At 35.0% G+C, this 19,424-nt stretch overlaps 1 protein-coding gene across 48 annotated transcripts in view; it reads right to left on the reverse strand.

The window, feature by feature from the left end:
- MLIP (muscular LMNA interacting protein) overlaps nt 1–19,424 on the reverse strand; it is a 258,639-nt gene that overhangs the window by 5,748 nt on the left and 233,467 nt on the right. For all 48 annotated transcript variants that reach the window (XM_074037778.1, XM_074037772.1, XM_074037809.1 and 45 more), the window contains one exon: nt 3,515–3,568. In XM_074037778.1, the coding sequence (XP_073893879.1) occupies nt 3,515–3,568 (54 nt within the window). The remainder of the gene's footprint in view (nt 1–3,514; nt 3,569–19,424) is intronic.

The raw sequence follows: 19,424 nt of genomic DNA on the forward strand, positions 1-19,424 counted from the left end.
TGCCAATGAAGGAGCTATAATTTGAAGATCTCAACCTTTGGTGCATATTTGAATAATCTGAAGAGATTTTAAAACATACCAATACCTTTGTCACCTGTAAAGTTTCTTGATTTATTAATTTGTCTGGAGTGGATCCCTGTCATATGACAAGGAAGTATATTTGTCATTGGTGTGTTTCAAAAGTCAATTACAGGTGATTGTAATGTTCAGCCCCGGTTGAGAACCACTGAGCTAGATGATAAGTGGAATTGTTTGTTTGTTTGTTTGTTTTTTGAGTTCGTTCCTTTTAAATGAACTTTAGAAATGATGAGTTATAAAAATGATAGGTAAGTCAAATCAGATATATCTAATATCTGTTTGTATTTAAATGAATTACTGAGTTAATTTTAAAAAGGTAGTATCTACAAATAGGCTGAGTTGATTCAAGAAATGACAATCTGGTAGTAAGCAAGACAAACTAATGTCTTTAGGAAATGAAAGAAAAACCAAGGGGAAAATTCTGAGATACCATCAAGGACTCTTCCATAATTCTTTATTTGCACTGTGTTTGTAACTGAAATGGTTTATTCCTTTAGGTCATATACTCATAAGAACAGAATTGCTTTATAAAACTGATGTTCTTGGTTGTGGTTGAAGGTAAATAAATAACACCAGAGAAAAGATTTGGGGAAAATATCCGGGTCAATACAAGTCTGACCACATATCATAAGAAGTTGTAAAAAGTTGCTAAATTGCTCCAAAATGTGCCAATATTACTAAGAAGTAAAATACAGCACACTGGAAGCACAAAATGGCCTTTTGCTTAATTATTTATATTTTTTTACGACTATTTCTCACAAAGTTAAACATCCTAGCTATTTGACTTTAGGCAATAGATTAAGTTCCTGCAGCTTTAGTTTCCTCATCTCTAAAAAGAATAACAATAGTACTTAACTTAAGAATGTTTTATGAAAATTAAGTAAAACAAAGTGCATAACACTGTTTGTAATGCATAGTAACCTCTCAATAGATTGAGAATTATAATAATTCTCAATGCTGCCAAGACTGCATGGAGGCAGATATTATCAGAACACACTCCTCGTAGGGTAAATTACTACAATTTTCCAGAACAGCAATTTGGCTACATGTGTTGAGAGTCTTCTCTCACGAAGTTAAAGTTCAAACTGTAAATGACACGTTTCATATATTCCAAACCTGAATCAAAATCATTTTATGGCAATCTTATCCACTATCTTAATTTTAAGTTTTGTCTCAAGGGTTGTGATAATCGGTGTAAAAAAATGCAAATACTACATCTATACCATTCTCTTTGGCTCACAAAGTCTTTTGCATTACCTAACATTCAGTACTTCTCAATTTGTTATCCGAACTGGCTGTTTTTGTAATTTAATAACCAATTGATTTTCTCTTTTTTTGTGTAGAAACACTCTTATTGTAATAGATATAGCCTATGTGAACTTGAACCAAAATTATTGTATTTGAAAGAAATACAAAGTTTCCTATTTTTTATATTCATCTGAAACATGCAAAATTTATTTAATCATTCTTCTATTTCTGAACATATATATTTTTCTAAATTTTCACTATTATACAATTTGTCACCATCATACTGAAAGAGCTAACACATTTGACAAAAAGTTATTAACTTTAATATATAAAAAGGGAGTTTACAACTCAACAAAATATATCACCATACCAGTAAATGCATAAGATAGTGCAAAAACAAAATAGATAAAAAATAAAGACAAAAATAACAGAAGAAATACAGAATTTTAACATGCAAGTTAATATTAAAAAGTAACTTTCCCTTTTAATTTGGCAAATATTTTAAAAGGTGATTTTAAAAGAGAAAGAATTAGATCATATAGATAGAAATATAAATTAAAAATAGAGAAATTTGGATAAATATATTTATCTAAATTAAAAATCCTAATTTAGATTAATTTAGACACTAGACAGAAAATAATAGAGCGCCCAAGAAGCACAGACTGCAGGCTGTCAGATTTGGATTCAATTTCTGATTGTGGAGACACTTTGTAGCTATTTGACTTTAGGCAATAGATTAAGTTCCTGCAGCTTTAGTTTCCTCATCTCTAAAAAAGATAATAATAGTGCTTAACTTAAGAATGTTTTATGAAAATAAAGTAAAACAAAGTGCATAACACTGTTTGTAACGTATAGTAACCTCTCAATAGATTGGGAATTATAGTAATTCTCAATGCTGCCAAGACTGCATGGAGGCAGATATTTTTAGAACACACTCCTCATAGGGTAAATTACTACAATTTTCCAGAACAGCAATTTGGCTACATGTGTTGAGAGTCTTCCATATGTTTATATTCAGAAAACCAATAATCCTATTTTTACAATATTATCTTAAAAAGTAACCAGAGATGTGGTCAATGATATAAATGCATACCTATTCATAACACAACTTTATATTTTAATGACTAATGTTACAACCAAAAGCCACATCAGTCTTATATTATGACAGAGCTTTTTAAATTTGCAGAAATAGGGATGCCAATTTAGGAAAAGTAGATAATATGCCTTAAATTGTGGAAAATATGGCTTGGAAAAGAAAATTCAAATTATACATGGAATTTTATTATTCTTACTTCTCTTTTATGTTATGCTTGTTTCTTCCTAAACTTAGAGGCTGCAAAATTAAGCATACTTCTTTTGTAAGGGTATTTTAAATGAATATGTGAGCTCACCCAGTCCCTTCTCAGAGACAAGTTTTTTAAAATCACTTTTTTTCTCCCATTTTCCACTTTATCTGAGAGGATGTAGAAGAAGAAAACACCTTCAGTTATTCTTGCTCTTGATAAATACAAAAGCAAACCATGAAGAAAACATGTCTTTACAGAATTTTTGCCTTTGTTTCTATGGTATAGCTCTTTTTTTTTTTTTTTTTTAAAGAAAGTTGTTTGAACTTACTTTTTACTTATCAGCTCAAAACATTAAAATAGATAAACATTTACATGAAATGTAGAGGCTACGATTGAGCTGATATGCCTTTGTATAAAAGCTGCATGCCATACATAAAATTCACTTGGGGAAGGTGGGGTTGGTGGTGCTCAGTAAGCCTAGCACTCATCTTCCTATGAACTGAAACTGAGATATCATGAGATAGTGTGAGTCTGATCCTGAAAACACACCATATGGATTATAGGACATCCATTACCCTCTAGAGAAAGAAGACAACAGTGATTTCACATATGAACCCAAAAAGGGGATCACAAAGACAGGCACTCGAGGCAGGTGTTGGTTTGTTGGTCCGTCCAGGTATCACACACAGGGAACTCTAGTGCTACCTTCTACATTGAGAGTCAGCAAGAATTTACTTATTTCACTATCAAATCCTTCTGACCGACAGAGTGGAACAGTTAGTAACAATTCTTTCCTTTTTTATAAAAGCACAATTTTGTTAACATTAAAAAAATTAGATTGGTTTATTTCTACAATCACACAGAAATGGAGAACTAGATGTCCAGTCCTATCTTACATTTACCTCTTTGGAATCAAGAGCTTCATGTTCAGGAATAGCCGCCATTGGATGACTCAGCTTCACAGAAAAGATGCCCAGGATATGATCAGGAGTAGAAGTGATTAAAAAAAAAAAAAAAAAAAAAAGTTGAAATTTCATTTAAATAGATTGACAATGACATAAATATTTTATTGCAGATAACAGTGGACTCTACCAAGTATAAACATTAAGATTCAATTGTCACTAAAAGACAAAGGAAGATATTTTGGCAGAGAGTGAGTACTTTCAGTATAAGACCACATCTTATTTATTTTTGTGTCACACATCAACTCTAACAGGGCTTAGCATATAGCATAGGCCCTCATTAATTATGTATCTAATGAAGGAACTGTCAAAATGCACTAACAGATTTCACAGAGAGGAAACAAAGTTAAATTTATGTTTCACCCCTCACATATAGGCCTCTAGTTGAAAAGCTCCAAAGCAACACCAACAAATCATGTTCAGACCCACAGTCAATGTAGATGCATCTATAGACAGTACTTACTGGAAATGTAAACTATTGTGCTTTATTGTGACTATTAATAATCTCAATACACACGAACTTCATAAACATTGCAATCTCACCAGGTGATGTTATTATAATGTAATTTATATCATAGTGACACTTTTAACAGAAGTTCTTTTTTTATGTGGGAATTTTTATTACTGCATAGGTCTTCTGAGAGCTAATGTAAACTTCATAAGATAGAAGAAAGTCATCGATATGCAAGAAAGAGAGAAACAAACTAAGAGACACACACAAAGAGAAGGGGAGAGCAAACATTTGTAATGAAATCTCTTTACCCTTTTTTGGTATTAACCATTTATCCTAACTCCAGCTTTAGAATAACCACAGATCCAGTTTGACAGTAACATTTCTTATTTCTGCCATCATTCTGGGCAAACCAGGGTTGTTGAAATGATTGGACCCCTTTCACTTTCAACAGGGTCTTGCTTGGGGCAAAAAGTCTATGGACAGAGACCAGCTCTTAATCCCCTAGAGCAATTTGGAGGAGGCCAGTAATTTAGGCTGCCCTGGGGAAGACTCTAACCGTGGCTGCTAGGGAGGGCAAGGAGGTCTCCACCTGACATTTCCTCAGATTTGCCTTCGTTCCAACAGATATTCAAGAATGGAACCAGTTTTTGTTTAAAGTTATAGCTTCACCAAATCCAAGCCCTTACATTGTATTCCCAACTATAAAATCCTTTGGGTATCATAGCAACAGGACTCCTTCTAGCTGCCTGAGACCATTGCTTTAAATAGAAGCATGATCTGGCCCTAGAGCCAACTAGAAATCTAAATAGCATTCCAGACAGCAGCTGGAAGCACCTACTTTTTCCTGTTCATCAGAGTCTCCTGAGATCCTAAGTATGACTCAGGATCAGACTCTAGGTACTGCTTCAAACTTCAAACCCAAGTGATTTATCCTGGAAATAGCACAGTCATTGGTATACCTAGGTTAAGTAGTACAATATCTATATGAATCATCGGAGTTTGTACAATGTCAAATGTCCAACCTCCTAATCTCCTAAAACAGAAAAGAAGAATCATCTTGAAATTTTAAAATCTTGGTAATATCCCAATAAAGCATTTAACTGAGATTAGAAAAGCAATTGAGTAATTATGTGATGCCTACTGTTATATTCCATTCTTCCTTTCCAATACAGGTATTCAGTAATTTTAATCCATTTTATTTTAATCTTGAATTTCAAAAACTATGTGTTGATTATCCTAATCAATGAAAGAGAACAGAAAATGACCGATCCTAGTTAACTGGTAATCCTCAAATCATTTATATTTAGCTTTGGAATGCTTTCTTCTGTTTATGATCTTTCATCACAAAAGGTTTGCCTTTTTAATATTCTTAAGCTGACTAAAAATGTGATATTCATGTGTTGTGAAGAGTTATGGATTTAGTCATAATAATTTATTACATACTCATATAATAAATTCTTTATATGGTTTGTTCGTTTAGTTTTCACAACAACCTGGTAAGGTGAGCTAGTAATACCCTGTTTCACAGATGAGGAAATGAAAGCACTGAGAGGTAGGATAACTTGTTCAAGGCCCAAAACTAGTAAGTGGAACACCCATGCTGGAATCTAGCCTGAGAGTGTGCAGAGACTGTGCTCTCAAAGCAAGTGTGATGTGGCAATATGCCCATGGGAAGATATGTAGGAAAAAGAAGTGGGAAGACAGAGAGACAGGGGAAGGGAATGGAATATGACATTTAGCAAAGGGAAAAGCCAGGCACTAAAGTCAAGGGGGTCCCATTCAGCGACCAGGAGAATCTCAGGGGTGGCTGGTATAGCTATGAAAGGTCACACAAGAGACACAGTATAATGGAGCTTATATGTCAGATGAGGAGTCTGAGCTTAATTTTCTTAGGCAGTGAGAAGTCATTCAAGTACTTTAAGTTGGGGACATGTGTGGTCATGTGGTCAGATTTCTCATTTTAAAAAAAGTCACTGTGGCTGATGTGCAAAATATGAAAATACGTGGATTGGAAGATATTTAAATAATACATGAAAGATATGACAGCAGGGCAGGAAAGTGGAGAGGGGAGGGAGGGAGCGAGGGAGAGAAGGAAGGGAGGGAGGGAGGGAGGGAGGGAGAGAAGAAAAAAAAGAAGAATTTATTAAAAATATCATCTCAAAAAATACAATAGACTCAAGTTTTCTGGGTAACTCTAGCCTTCCTACTTTCTAGGATGAACAAAGAAGCAGAGGGTAGATATCCTGCTATTTTGCTGATTAAGAAAGAAAAACTGGGAACAGAGAGAAATGTTGAATGCTAAAACCTCTGCCGAATGCAGAGACTTTGTAATGCATGAGGACTAGAGATGTCAAATGGGGAGGACAATAACACATAGTATGAAAATTTTGCCAGTCAGAATGGAAACAGTGAAACTAAGCATTAAAACAAGTTCTGGTTGGGTGTGGTGGCTGACACCTGTAACCCCAACACTTTGGGAGGCCTAGGTGGGTGTATCAAAAGATCAGGAGTTTCAGACCAGCCTGGCCAACATGGTAAAACTGTGTCTCCACTAAAAATACAAAAATTAGCTGGGCATGGTGGTGTGTGTCTGTAATCCCAGCTACTCAGGAGGCTGAAGCAGGAGAATTGCTTGAACCCGGGAGACGGAGGTTGCAGTGAGCCAAGATCATGCCACTGCACCCCAACCTGGGTAACAGAGCAACACTCCACATAAAAAACAAACAAACAAACAAACAAACAAAAACTAGTTCTACGTAGGTGAATGGCTTGCCATGCAGAGAGTAGATGAATATTACAGGGCAGAGAGTCATCCAAGATGGCATACTTGATGGTAAATGCCATGGAAAACAAATGATTATGTTGCCTCAAAGAAAAAGCTAACTAAAAAGTTACTAATGTTAGCATCAGAGCATTATTCAACATGGAAAGATGAATGAAATGGGAAGTTCAAGTGAAATGAGACAAAGCATACTTTTATCCTGGATAGAGAATCCTGTCCTAGATATTGTATAACAGATTAACTCAACCTTTGTTCACTCACCACTGTTGGAAAAACACATTTGAATAAAACGTTCAGTTGATTTTTATTACACTTTTGGTCACAGCTGCCACCAAACTAACATAAAAATAAAGCCTTGTGAAGAGTTTGTTACCAGTATGGGGCTTTCTCAAAAATATCATTGCCTCTCCCGAGGAAATATAAACCACAACCCCAAAGAGACAAAATCCCCTCAGACCAACTGAAGAAATGAGAATGTAACAACTAGAAAAAAATATGCAAAATGTGGTTAAATCAGTCAATTAAGTCTTTAATGTACACAAGAAATGGAATTCAGAGCTTTAGCTTTTGTGAAACAGTTCTCCCTTCTTGAGTGGAGATAAAGTATGTTTTCTGTAGTGCCAGAAATTATGAAGCTGAGGGAGTGTTACAGGAAGTCTTAACATTTTAAAATCACCACGGGTGCCATACATTCCATCCAGAATTCACTTCTTTGGGATTGCTTTTATGTTCAACTACATCCTCTTGTCAACCTCCTTCACACCATTTGTCTTCAGTCATCTGTACCTTCTGCTTCTGTCTCTCCACTTAGATTTGTGAACTACTAAGATCGAGCATAACCTTCTCAATACTATCCCTCAAAAGCAGACATTACAAATTATTGTAGCAATACCCACATCAAATCTGTTTCATAAGTATAATGTTGTCATTACGAGACTAGATGCCATTGGAAGTCATAGATTAAAACTAACTAAAACTAACTTATTGTTAGTTATGCTGTACTTAGCATAGGACCCAACCAGCACAGAGTAGACACTGAATGAGTATTGAATGAACAAATTAATAAGAGAAAAGAAGAATTAGATGGCTAAAGAAAAGAAACAGTTTCCTGACTTGTAAAATTAAAGAATTCTGAATTAGTGAAGCCTTAGGAAGTATTAACTGAATGCCTAAAAGATATCCTTCTTTGTATGAGATTTTGAAAACTGAAGATCCTTCAAGTAGAGTTTTCACACAGGTGAGTTCTATTTGATCCTCATATTTCTCTTGCTTTAAAAAGAATTGAATTTAGTTATCAGTGTCTAAGTCCACAGATTATACATGCAGGCTTGTATTTCTGGTTTCTCTTGAACTGTTCAAAGATCTTCCAACACTAACCTTGCAGTTATGTGACTCTGGACAGTAGCTTATGCCTTTTAGATGAAGCTAAAGATCTCCAAGTAAATACAGTCCCTACCACTCCTATGAGGAGGCCAAAGGTCAGGGGTTACCTATTATCGTGATTATGTACATAATCACGATTATATACATATCATGATAATATGTTATAGGTTATATTTATTATCATTATATACATTATATATTTGTTTCATTCACTTTGGAGATATGCCTAGCCCAATAAAGTATTTGTGTTTTTAATCCCTGATTTACAGCATATCAGAGTGTGCTAGAGGAACCCAGGAAATCTTGTAAATTTCAGATTCCGGCAGGGTAGGTGTGGAGAGGGGCCTGAGATTCTGCATTTCTGACAGGCTGTCAGCTGGTGCTGATGCTACCACAGGTTGAATAGTAAAGCCATTGCCAGTATCTTTGTATGAATTGATGAAATGAATTTGTTTCAAATATTTATCTATTTACAACTAAAATTAGCTATACTCAAAATATCCTGATCAATTCTGATACATTGGAGTTATATAGTTAGATCATTTAACACATATCTGATTATTAAGTACCTGCTAATAGGTCAGGCACTTGGCTAGATGTTAGGGATGTCACAATCAGTGAACAGACATTGTCACCTGCCTTGAAGACTACAGTCTAGCAGGAGAGACAGATAGTAATTATATAATCAGGAATATATAGGTACAAACACAAAATAATGTGTTAGGAAGTAAAAGTACTGAGTCTTATCAGGGTTCATAATAGATGAATCTAGCCTAAACTAAAAGGATGAAGGCATATTTTTTCCCAGAGGCTGAAATTTCAGGGATGCTACCTCATAGGAATAAGAAGCATGATGAGTGCATACGGAATTAGTTGCTGAGAGGAAATTACTCACAATTGGGATGATTGAAAAACAGGGAGAAAATTCTAGTGGATGGATAAAATGAGTGAGAGAGCGATATCAGAAATGGAGGATAGAGAATTACTGCGAGGAATTTGTACACATCAACTTCACTTCAGTGTCATCTGTAAGCCCTTGAAAATGCTTATTAAATGAATGAACACTGTTAAATATGAGTTTTCCTGCAAAGTACATGATCTCATTCCTTGTTATGACTGCGTAGTATTCCATGGTGTATATGTACCAAATTTTCTTCATCCAGTCTATCATTGATGGGCATTTGGGTTAATTCCACATCTTTGCTATTGTAAATAGTGCTGCAGTAGACATACACATGCATGTGTCTTTATAATAGAATGATTTATATTCCTTTGGGTATATACCCAGTAATGAGGTTGCTGGGTCTAAAGGTATTTCTGCCTCCAGGTCTTTGAGGAATCTCCACACTGTCTTCCACATGGTTGAACTAATTTGCACTCCCACCAACAATGTATAAGTGTTTCTTTTTCTCCACAGCCTTGCCAGAATCTATTATTTTTTGACTTTTTACTAATACCCATTCTGACTGGTGTGAGATGGCATCTCATTGTGGTTTTGATTTGCAGTTCTCTAAGGATGCTGGGCTTTTTATCATGTGATTGTTGGCCACATCATCCTTAGTGAGCTAACACAGAAACAGACAACCAAATACTGCATGTTCTCACTTGTAAGTGGGAGCTAAATGATAAGGGCACATGGACACATGAAGGGGAACAGACACTAAGGCCTATCAGAAGGTGGAGGGTGGGAGGATGGAGACAGGCAAGAGAAACAACTAAAGAATACTAGGCTTAATACCTGGCTGAGGAAATAATCTGTATGACAAATCTCCTTAAAATATGTTTACCTATGTAACAAACCTGCACATGGACCCCCAAACTTAAAGTAAAAGTAAATAAACATACATACATATATATATATATGTTTTCCTCATTTCCCCAAAAGACCGCAAGCTGCTTGAGACTAGGTCTCATCATATCCTAGCAGTTGTTCACCAAACACTAGTTGATTGGTTTTACTGCTCACAGTTCTATACCCTGGAATAAAACATAGGCAATGCTCTGAGTTTTTTCTTTACTGAGACCAGTTCATAATACTTGCTACGTGGAGAAAGCTCCTCTCTATGATAGTTAGAAATATGCCTCTCATATCAGAAAAAGAATTGGCTATATGTCTTAAAGATTTAAGTTGTATTAGGCCAAATATAAAAAATATATTACAACATTTATTAATATTTATTTTTAGGATTTAAATATTTATTTTTAGAATTTAAAAGTAGAGCATCTATTTGTGGCGATGCCCAAAGGTTCCCAAGTTTGTCTATCTAATTAATTCCCTTTGCGATGTGGGGAAAATCACTTTGTGTCTGGGCTTTGGTTTTTTCATCTTTAAAGTCTGGGCCCTAAATAGATGAGTTTCAGTTCCTCTTTTACTTGGATAATTCATTGGTTCCATGATGCTTAAGCAAAAAATCTACTGATTAATAAATGATGCTATCTCAGAAATAAAGGTCTTCTTTATGACATCTCCTGCACTGAGCCATAGCTGAGGTAGAAGTTATGCCGATGGGGATGGTAAAATGAACTCCCCAACCTTAACCGGAATCCTTAATGTCGGTTCTTAGTTCTGCTCATTTATTCCTTGTATGAACTGTTACAAAGTATTAAGTTCACAACATTCTTTTGTGTATTCGCTTGGTTATTATATGTTCACTTGATAATAATGTTAGTTGATATATTCTATTGAAATGCATGGTAATTGTTTCATAAGCCTACCAAACACTCACTGCTGAATGTTGGTCATTAATATTGTTATATTGGAGTCTCAATTCTAAGAATACTAATAAGACAACATAGGAATTTTCTGTCCTGATCTTTGTAATAGATCTGAAATATGGCTGAAAACTCCCAAATTATACTATTTTTATTCTTGGCCTTTCCTCCTCCATCCCAAGAGATAAAGACTTAGGGCATGTTAGAATTTCTTCTTCCAAACACCACTTTCCAGACAGCAGTGTAAGGGAATTTTTGTCTGTCCATTATTGTATATCCAGCCTGTTTAAAAACAAATACCACATCCTATTGTTGACTTACATTTTTCATCTAGACTTGTTTCTTTCTCAACTAGAAAACTACTTCCCTAAGGGGATTAACTACACCATTCAGTTTTTTCAGTGCACAGCTCCCAGATTATAATGAAAACAGAGTAAAACATGTATTCCAACACCATTTTAGGTCTCAAAACAAATCCCAGAAGTTGAAATTGGAATTGACAAGGAAGCATATTTGTTGTTCTTTTTGTCTATCCTTTAAGAGAACATTTCGTTACTTAGCACCACAGGCAAAACATCATTTTCAATTGTTTTCAATATCATACCAGTCTAGTACAATCATAAATGAAATGTCTATTTTTTCACAAAATAAAATATTGGTGGAATATTTTTCTGTCTCCATTTTTTGTCTTCTATAGATTATAAGGCGTATTGTACCTTTTATTCCAGTGTGACATAAAATCAAATATAAACAGCTATGTATTAATACTCTCGACTTCATAAATATATTTGGAATCCTGTCCCTGCCTTATTCCCATACAAGGTCTTCCTAATTTGCTACCAGTTACCTCTAAGTTGCAGGAAATGTATCCCAGGTCCCAGGTGTGATATCAGCAGATGTCAATTGATGTATTGCAAGGATTTGGAAGAGTATTTAAGTAAAGAAATAGGTATGACTGTGATAGGGTCGAGCCATCCCCTCTCACTTTAGACCCCCTACCAGATCCCGTTCCACTCTCCTCTAACAACACACCCCCAAGGGCATCACTAAGGATGTGGGGGCTGAGAGTTGGATGAGGAAGGAAAGGGTATGTAGTTGGTTGGCAGGCAGATGAGCTAAGGACTGTATGTCAATAGGTCACAGAAGGGCTTCTTTCTATATGGTGCCTGCCAGCCCCATCTTCTTGGCATTGGGCCACATTCCTCCATTCCCACACCTTCCTATGCATTGTTTCAAACCACAGTTTAAAATTATGTAAGCTTTTCCTAACCCCTTTACCATCTCTTTTATATATAATGCCTTCAAACTGTCAGTACACCCAGTGTTTTCCTTCCACCTCCACTCCTTGCCCTATGTGGTCTAACTGTATGGTCCTGCCAGGCACTCTAACTTGGTCTTAGATTGTGGCCATTCCTGAGCCACCTGATGAAGTCTAAAATCTTTCTTCTGAAGAATCTGTCTTCTTTTACTTCCAGCTATGTTCTTGCTAGAACCACAAACTAATAGATACGATGGTTTTATATTCAAACTTCAAACGATAAAATAAGTGAGGTATTTACTGATGCTAAGAAGCCCTTAAAAAAAAAAAAACTCTCCACCATCAGTCAGTTTCAGCCATCCCAGAGTGAGATCTTTTGAGAATTAGAAGAAAAATGCTCCTAAACTGCCAAATTTGCCTACAATATCACCTGGGATTTTATAAACTGTTAAAAGGTCATTCAAATATGGGATCATTAAAATATATTCTCAGGCATTCAAGGCCTTGGAATATTTGCTAAATAAAAACCTATCTTAAAAACTTTCTTGGGTCAAGGACTTAAAGAAAAAGAAAAAGACATGCGGGAGGATGCTACATGAAATATGGGAAGAAACGGTAATAAAGCAACCTGATTAAGTGTGCTGTTGCCATAAAAACAAAACAAAACAAACCATGAATTGCTATGAAAAAGAAAGAGAGAAACTATAACCATAATATGCCAGAAATAAACACCTAGAATTAAACACTACCCATATGATGGGAGGCAATGGAAGGGACCAAATGGACTTGTCTTACTAAAAGAAGATACAGATATTGATACAGGCATATAAATACGAATACAGACCTTAAGTTAAGGACCATCAACAACAAAACAAGGTTGAATACATTTTAAACTAGTAAATTAAAACTACACTTTTCCAATAAAAACCTGAAAAGCAGAAATAACAGATAAGTTATGAAAAATGTGAAAATATGGCAGAATTAAGGTTATGTAATGAGATAATCTCAGGTATGAAGAGAAATCTCTCAAGATAAAAAAAAATCAAGATCAGAAAATATCTGGACAAGAGACATACACACAAATAAAAGTTATACAAATTTGAAAATCAAAGCAGGAAAAAGATTTGTCTCTCTAATATGAACCAAACTACAACTTGAATAGTAATTTTATTATCTTAAAAGTGGAATTCAAGAAGAAATGCTATAAGGGACAGAAAAAAGATATTATATACTGATAATAAAATCAATGAACCAGAAAATATGACTATCATAAACATATATTCCTAAAAATAGAGCCTCAAAGTATTAAGATTTTCCAGTGTTGGACTTCTAATGCTTTGAAAGCAAGTTGTGGTCTTACACTTCATTTGAATGCCTTAATAAAGCTAAGAAAGTGTTTGATGTCTAATGGTGGCTAGATAAATATTTTTATAAAACCTGAAGAAGGGCTCAACCTCACAGTCATATCCTTGTTCCCCAAAAGAGATTTCCATTTGATTCACAGAACTTATGGAACATATGGCTTATATGAAGGCGAATGGGTATCATTACTTGATGGCTGTAAGTTAAATGTCTGAGTTGTGCTTTCATTAGTCACACATCGACAAACTTCAACAAATTTAGCAATCTGAAAGAATTTTATGCTCATATTCTGGTGAAAGGAATAAAACAGTGGTCACATTAGGCAAGATAAAGCAATACAGAAAAATTTTGCCCTGAAGTTTCAAAATAAGAGACTCCTTGGCTATGCAAATATTACATGGTGAAAATAGATTTTGTTGCATGGGATACGTAAAAGGATCATAAAACACATTAAGGCAATGAGACAATTAGGTTGAACTATATGAAACTGATAAAATTGATATTTGTGTAGGTAAAAAATGATTGAATAATGGCAATTTCATGTGATGCAACCTAAAGAAACTTTTTAAAAAAAAACAAATAGCTTTTCAAGAAGGTTAGACAAGCAATTTTGTTCAAAGGTAGACAAAATATATATTTTTAAAACTCAATTTGCAAAGATAAAATGCTTCTATTCAGGTTTTCATTCTATTTCAGGGTTAATAATGCATGAGTCACAGCTGCCTTCTCCTATTGCGCATTTGCTCAGCTGACACTATTGTCCTAACCCTGAGTTACTTGACTCTCTCCCATCCTACCGCCCACAGTCAATGTCTGACTGGTAAAGGGCATAAAAGGGTAGCTCATTTGCATAAATTGTGGATAACTTTGCAACTTATTCTCTAGAACCTTCTCCCTATGAATTAAGCCAAGACTGGCCTTGAACTGAAGCCACATTTGCTCAGCTCTTTGCCCCTCTCAATTTGAATCCACTCCTTTCTTTACAGGAAGCTTTTCTGAAGAACCTTCCCTCAACAAATCACCAATATCTGAACCCCTGTCTCAGGCTCTGCTTTTAAGGAACCTGATTTAAAATATCACACGAAGGAAAAGGGACAGGTGGCAGATGTGTGTGGTGAAATACAGAGAGCTCATTATCCCTTAGTGCCTCCATCGTAACAAGGTGCAAATGGATGGCAGTTTATTTTCTGTGTCCATAAAATACAAGCATAGTCAGTACATTCCAAAGGCCAGCATGTTATTTTACAAGAGCTTTAAAAATCATGTTTCTCAAAGTATACTTTTCTTCACTAAAAATGTTATCCTGCCTACGTGCAACAATACATCTCTTTCTAATTATCAAATTCCTAATTTCTTAAACGATTTTATTTAAAAATGTTACAATGAAAAATTTCAGCTGGATACTACATGTCCAATGGCAGACAACACATGAGCTCGGGGCAGGTGTTCTTGCTACTAAGATTAAGCCAAAAAGAGAAATATGAATAAGAAATTGATTGTTCTCAGTTTCCTGGAAAAAAAAATTAAAACTCAACTATTTTATGATTAAATTAAGTATACTTTAAGACTGGCAATTAGATAACCAGAAACATGCCCAGTTTCAAATTCCAGCCTGTCATTAAGGCATGTATTCGGTTGAAATGCTCTTTTTGCCCTCTAGTGGAGAACTTAGCTAAAAATGATTGATACTTCATTTTGCAAAACCACTTATCTTAAAATATCTGCTCATTGACATTCATTTTCTAATGTTAAAAGTCCAATTAATTTGCATTTAGTCATTTTGAACAGAATGTTCTTTGTGAATGTATTAAACACATTCATTCATTTTGAAAACAATTTAGCATCATCAAATAGTGTACATGTTTTGGTTTCCTGAAAAATTTTAAAACATTTTTAAAAACCCATTCTAAGTTTGATAAAGTCTTTTTTCCAATTCCAACAATCTCAAATATTTTATATTTGAAATCATTCTTAATAGCTATCTAATCTCCATTATCTTTAAAACTTGTCAGAAAAATTTTAGAATTGAGAGCAAAGCTCTTTATTTCTATGATGATTGAAAATAAATTACCTTGGTTTATTCACACAGACTTCTAATCATACATACAGGTAGAACATAAATAAACATTATTAATGAGGAGGTTTGAGGGATGTTTTTGCCTCCAAAATACAAGATTACTTTTTTCAATAAATGTGGCTGCCTCAGTACAATTTTGTCAGAGTATTCAATGTTTAGTGGTTCTCTTAGCCACTAACCTTTGCAAAGTGGACAGTTCTACCAAAAGAATGGTGGAGCCTAGAGATGAAATGTGAAAAGCATTATGGAATTCATCAACCCAGGCTCTGCCAGTAACTCATGCCAAGGCCTTGGGTATGTCACTTTGCATCTTTGGGCTTCAGTTTTCTTATCCGTAGACTGAAGGAAGTCAGATGGCCTCAACAGTCAGTTCTAGACCTGATTTACATATGTAGTGCTGCGTTTGACCAAACGGAAGCCTGTGCGTGATTCCGGGGTGGTGATGGTGAAGGTGGTAATGCAGCTTTATTGATAGATGTTAGGGGGGTGTCTCAAAGAAAATTAATCAAGCATCAGCTTTTAAACTATTCTGCAAAATTTTGTACAAATTATATATATTTTCTGAACCTCAGTTTCTTCATATGTAAAAGAAACAGTAAAACCTACTTTATGATTGTTTTTGAATCTAAACAAAATTCTGCATGTGAAGAAAGCGGCATGTTGTCTACTTTTTCTAAATATGTCCCTTATAAAATTTCAGTGACTCCTCAACTCACTCACTGCTTTTTTTCCCCCAGTTCAGATAACTCATTATGCTTGGGAATGTGGAAGCTATCTAGTAATCTTAATTATTGCTAATTTCACATTATAGTTTCTGATTCCAGTTGCTTCTTCAATGCTCTGGCCTGCTTTCATTTTCTCAAATTTGCCCTGCTCATTTTCTTTCTGTCTATGCTTGTTGCCCCCCTCTAGCTGGAATGCCCAGCCCATCCCCAACCTTCACTTCTTTTCAGGCCTCAGATTCAACACCATTTTCTCATTAAGTCTTTCCTGATTCATCAGACTGGATCAGGACCTCTGCTACACATACTCATACCTGCTCAAATGTCTTTTGCATGGCAGTTGTAACAGTTATCACTAAGTATTGAATTTTTTTCTTCTTTAGTTTCTGTTTTCCCTATGTAGAAAATAAGGACCTAGAAAAGGCCCCCATGTCTCTGTCTGCTGGCTTTCCAGTGCATGGCCAGCACAAACACAGTGCCTTGCACCTAACAGATATTCAATACATCTTTATGAAATGAATAAATGTGTTTCGTCAACTTCCAGACTCCTGAGTTCCTAGACTTTATGTTGGAACAAAAAGGTTGCAAAGTCTATGCTTTTTGTTTTTAGTGAGAAATTAGGCTATTAGTTAGTCAAGGTTTTAGTAACCTTGAACTAAATCACTTAATGTTCATTTTTCTAATTTTGAAGCTGTGTACAATTGTAGACTGCTTATCTCAAAGAGCTGTTTCTTTAGTCTTAACGCATACTCATAAAAGATTTTTCACATCTTTAGATTTAAATATTTACAGCATATATTAGAAAAATAAATTGTTATTTCAAAACCCTCTCAGCCTTTGAAGCAGCAGGGGAAGGTTAGACTTACTTTAGATTTTCCTTTCTCCAGACAAGTTATAATCTCTATTAACTCTTGGTGATTGATCTTTGTTTAAAACATCAGAAGAAACCTCTGGCAAAAAATATGTCAGAGGAGCTACTAAAAAACATCAACTCATGCTTGAAAATATGCCTATAATATTAATATTTTGGTTTTTATTGGATTTCTGCAGATTTACAAGGTCAATTCTCTGAGTAGCAATGCAGTGATAATACCAATTTACAGGCTCTCAAAAATGTTAACAATATAAACTTTACACATTTACTAAATTTGAAAATAAAAAAGTAGAAGAAAAAATGTACAAGGAAAGTCAACCTTCAATGTTTACAGGGTGAAATATCCAAGGAGTTTAAGGAAAGAATGCTCATGGCCTAGGAAGCAGGCTAAATTCAGCTTGTGAAGGGGCCCCTCCCACCTACCCACTCTGGATATGAAAGTTTCTTTCCTTTCTCTGTCCTCCTACCTCATTTACACAACATCAGACCACCATGAAAACTCACCAGAGGTTCCAGAGTAGGTATGCCAACCCCTAATCCTCTATGATGGGAAAACAAAAGGAGTTAGCTGTCTATTGCTATTGTTTTTCATTTTGCCTATTTCCTACATGTGTATTTCTCATTCGGAATACATTTTGCTAGGTAGGCTCCCTCATTATTCTAATAGATGATTCACCCTTGCCTTATTATAAGTGGAGTGATTCTTTACATAGAGAAGACAGAAATAATGCGTATAATTGAACTGAAAAGACATCCATTTGCTCACTCTCCACCCTTTTTTTCGTTTCAGACAAGTTATATTCCTTCTTTATTCTTAATCTACAATCTCAAGAGCAGTTGCTTAGAAAAAAGGCTAAGAAAAAATGATCAGTAAATATTCTGTTGACATATCATAAAGGTAAAATGTATTATAAGCAAATACTTCATCTTTTTTAGTAAAAACATAATTCTAATATAAATAATTGCTATAATTTAAAATCTCTTTATGAAAAGGGCACTTTAATTTTTTAAAAAAGGAAATCACAAGAAAGTATATGTTGGCAGCTGTGGTATTTTTTCAAAGAGAAAGGACTTTTAATAATTGAAGTAGTATACCAGAAAAAGTTATACACCTTCTGATTCAGTAAGTCTATGAATACTGAATGTGTAAACACTCAGGCCCAATTGTAAACATTACAAGCATGTGGGGACAATTTTGATTAACAGCTAAACCCAGTAATTAATAACTTATTCTAATAAAAAATTCCTAAGCTAATATACTAGATACATTACAGTATATACTATATATATATTATGATATATATACATATACTCTCTATATACATATTTAATTTAACAGTTGTGTTTCCTTTTACTTACTAGGAGTTATATGAGGAAAAAAATAATTATAATCTAGTACTTATAAACATGCCAATATAGTTTTTCTTTTAAAGATTTTTTATAGGAAAGTTCATTTTCTTGCTGACTCATTAGACAATTTAAAAGGCAAAAAAAGATCACTTGGACACAGGAAGGGGAACATCACATACCAGGGCCTATTGTGGGGAGGGGAGAGGGGGGAGGGATAGCATTAGGAGATATACCTAATATAAATGATGAGTTAATGGGTGAAGCACACCAACATGGCACATGTATACATATGTAACAAACCTGCACTTTGTGCACATGTACCCGAGAACTTAAAGTATAATTTAAAAAAACCAAAAAAATACAAAAAATACAAAAAATAAAATAAAAATAAAAAGGCAAAAAAAGAAACGTCCATTATTATAGTGGAAGCATAGCGTTTTCTATGAGGTAAAAACTTTGAGATCACCCAGTTCTTGAGATTTCTAAATTTTTTAAGTTGTAAGTAGGCTTAGGAATCTGCATTTTTCTTTTTTATTTTATTTTCTTTTTTTTGAGACAGAGTCTCACTCTGTTGCCAGGCTGGAGTGCAGTGGCGCGATCTGGGCTCAGTGCAACCTCCACCTCCTCGGTTCAAGCGATTCTCCTGCCTCAGCCTCCCGAGTAGCTGAGACTACAGGTGCATGCCACCACGCCTGGCTCATTTTTTGTGTGTTTTTGGTAGAGACGGGGTTTCACCATGTTGGCCAGGATGGTCTCAAACTCCAGACCTCATGATCCGCCTGCCTCAGCCTCCCAAAGTGCTGGGATTACAGGCATGAACCACCGTGCCTGGCCAGTAATCTGCATTTTTCTAAAGCTCTCCAGATAATTCTGAAG

Source organism: Macaca fascicularis, chromosome 4 (genome assembly GCF_037993035.2).
Source record: "Macaca fascicularis isolate 582-1 chromosome 4, T2T-MFA8v1.1".
Lineage (NCBI taxonomy): Eukaryota > Metazoa > Chordata > Mammalia > Primates > Cercopithecidae > Macaca > Macaca fascicularis.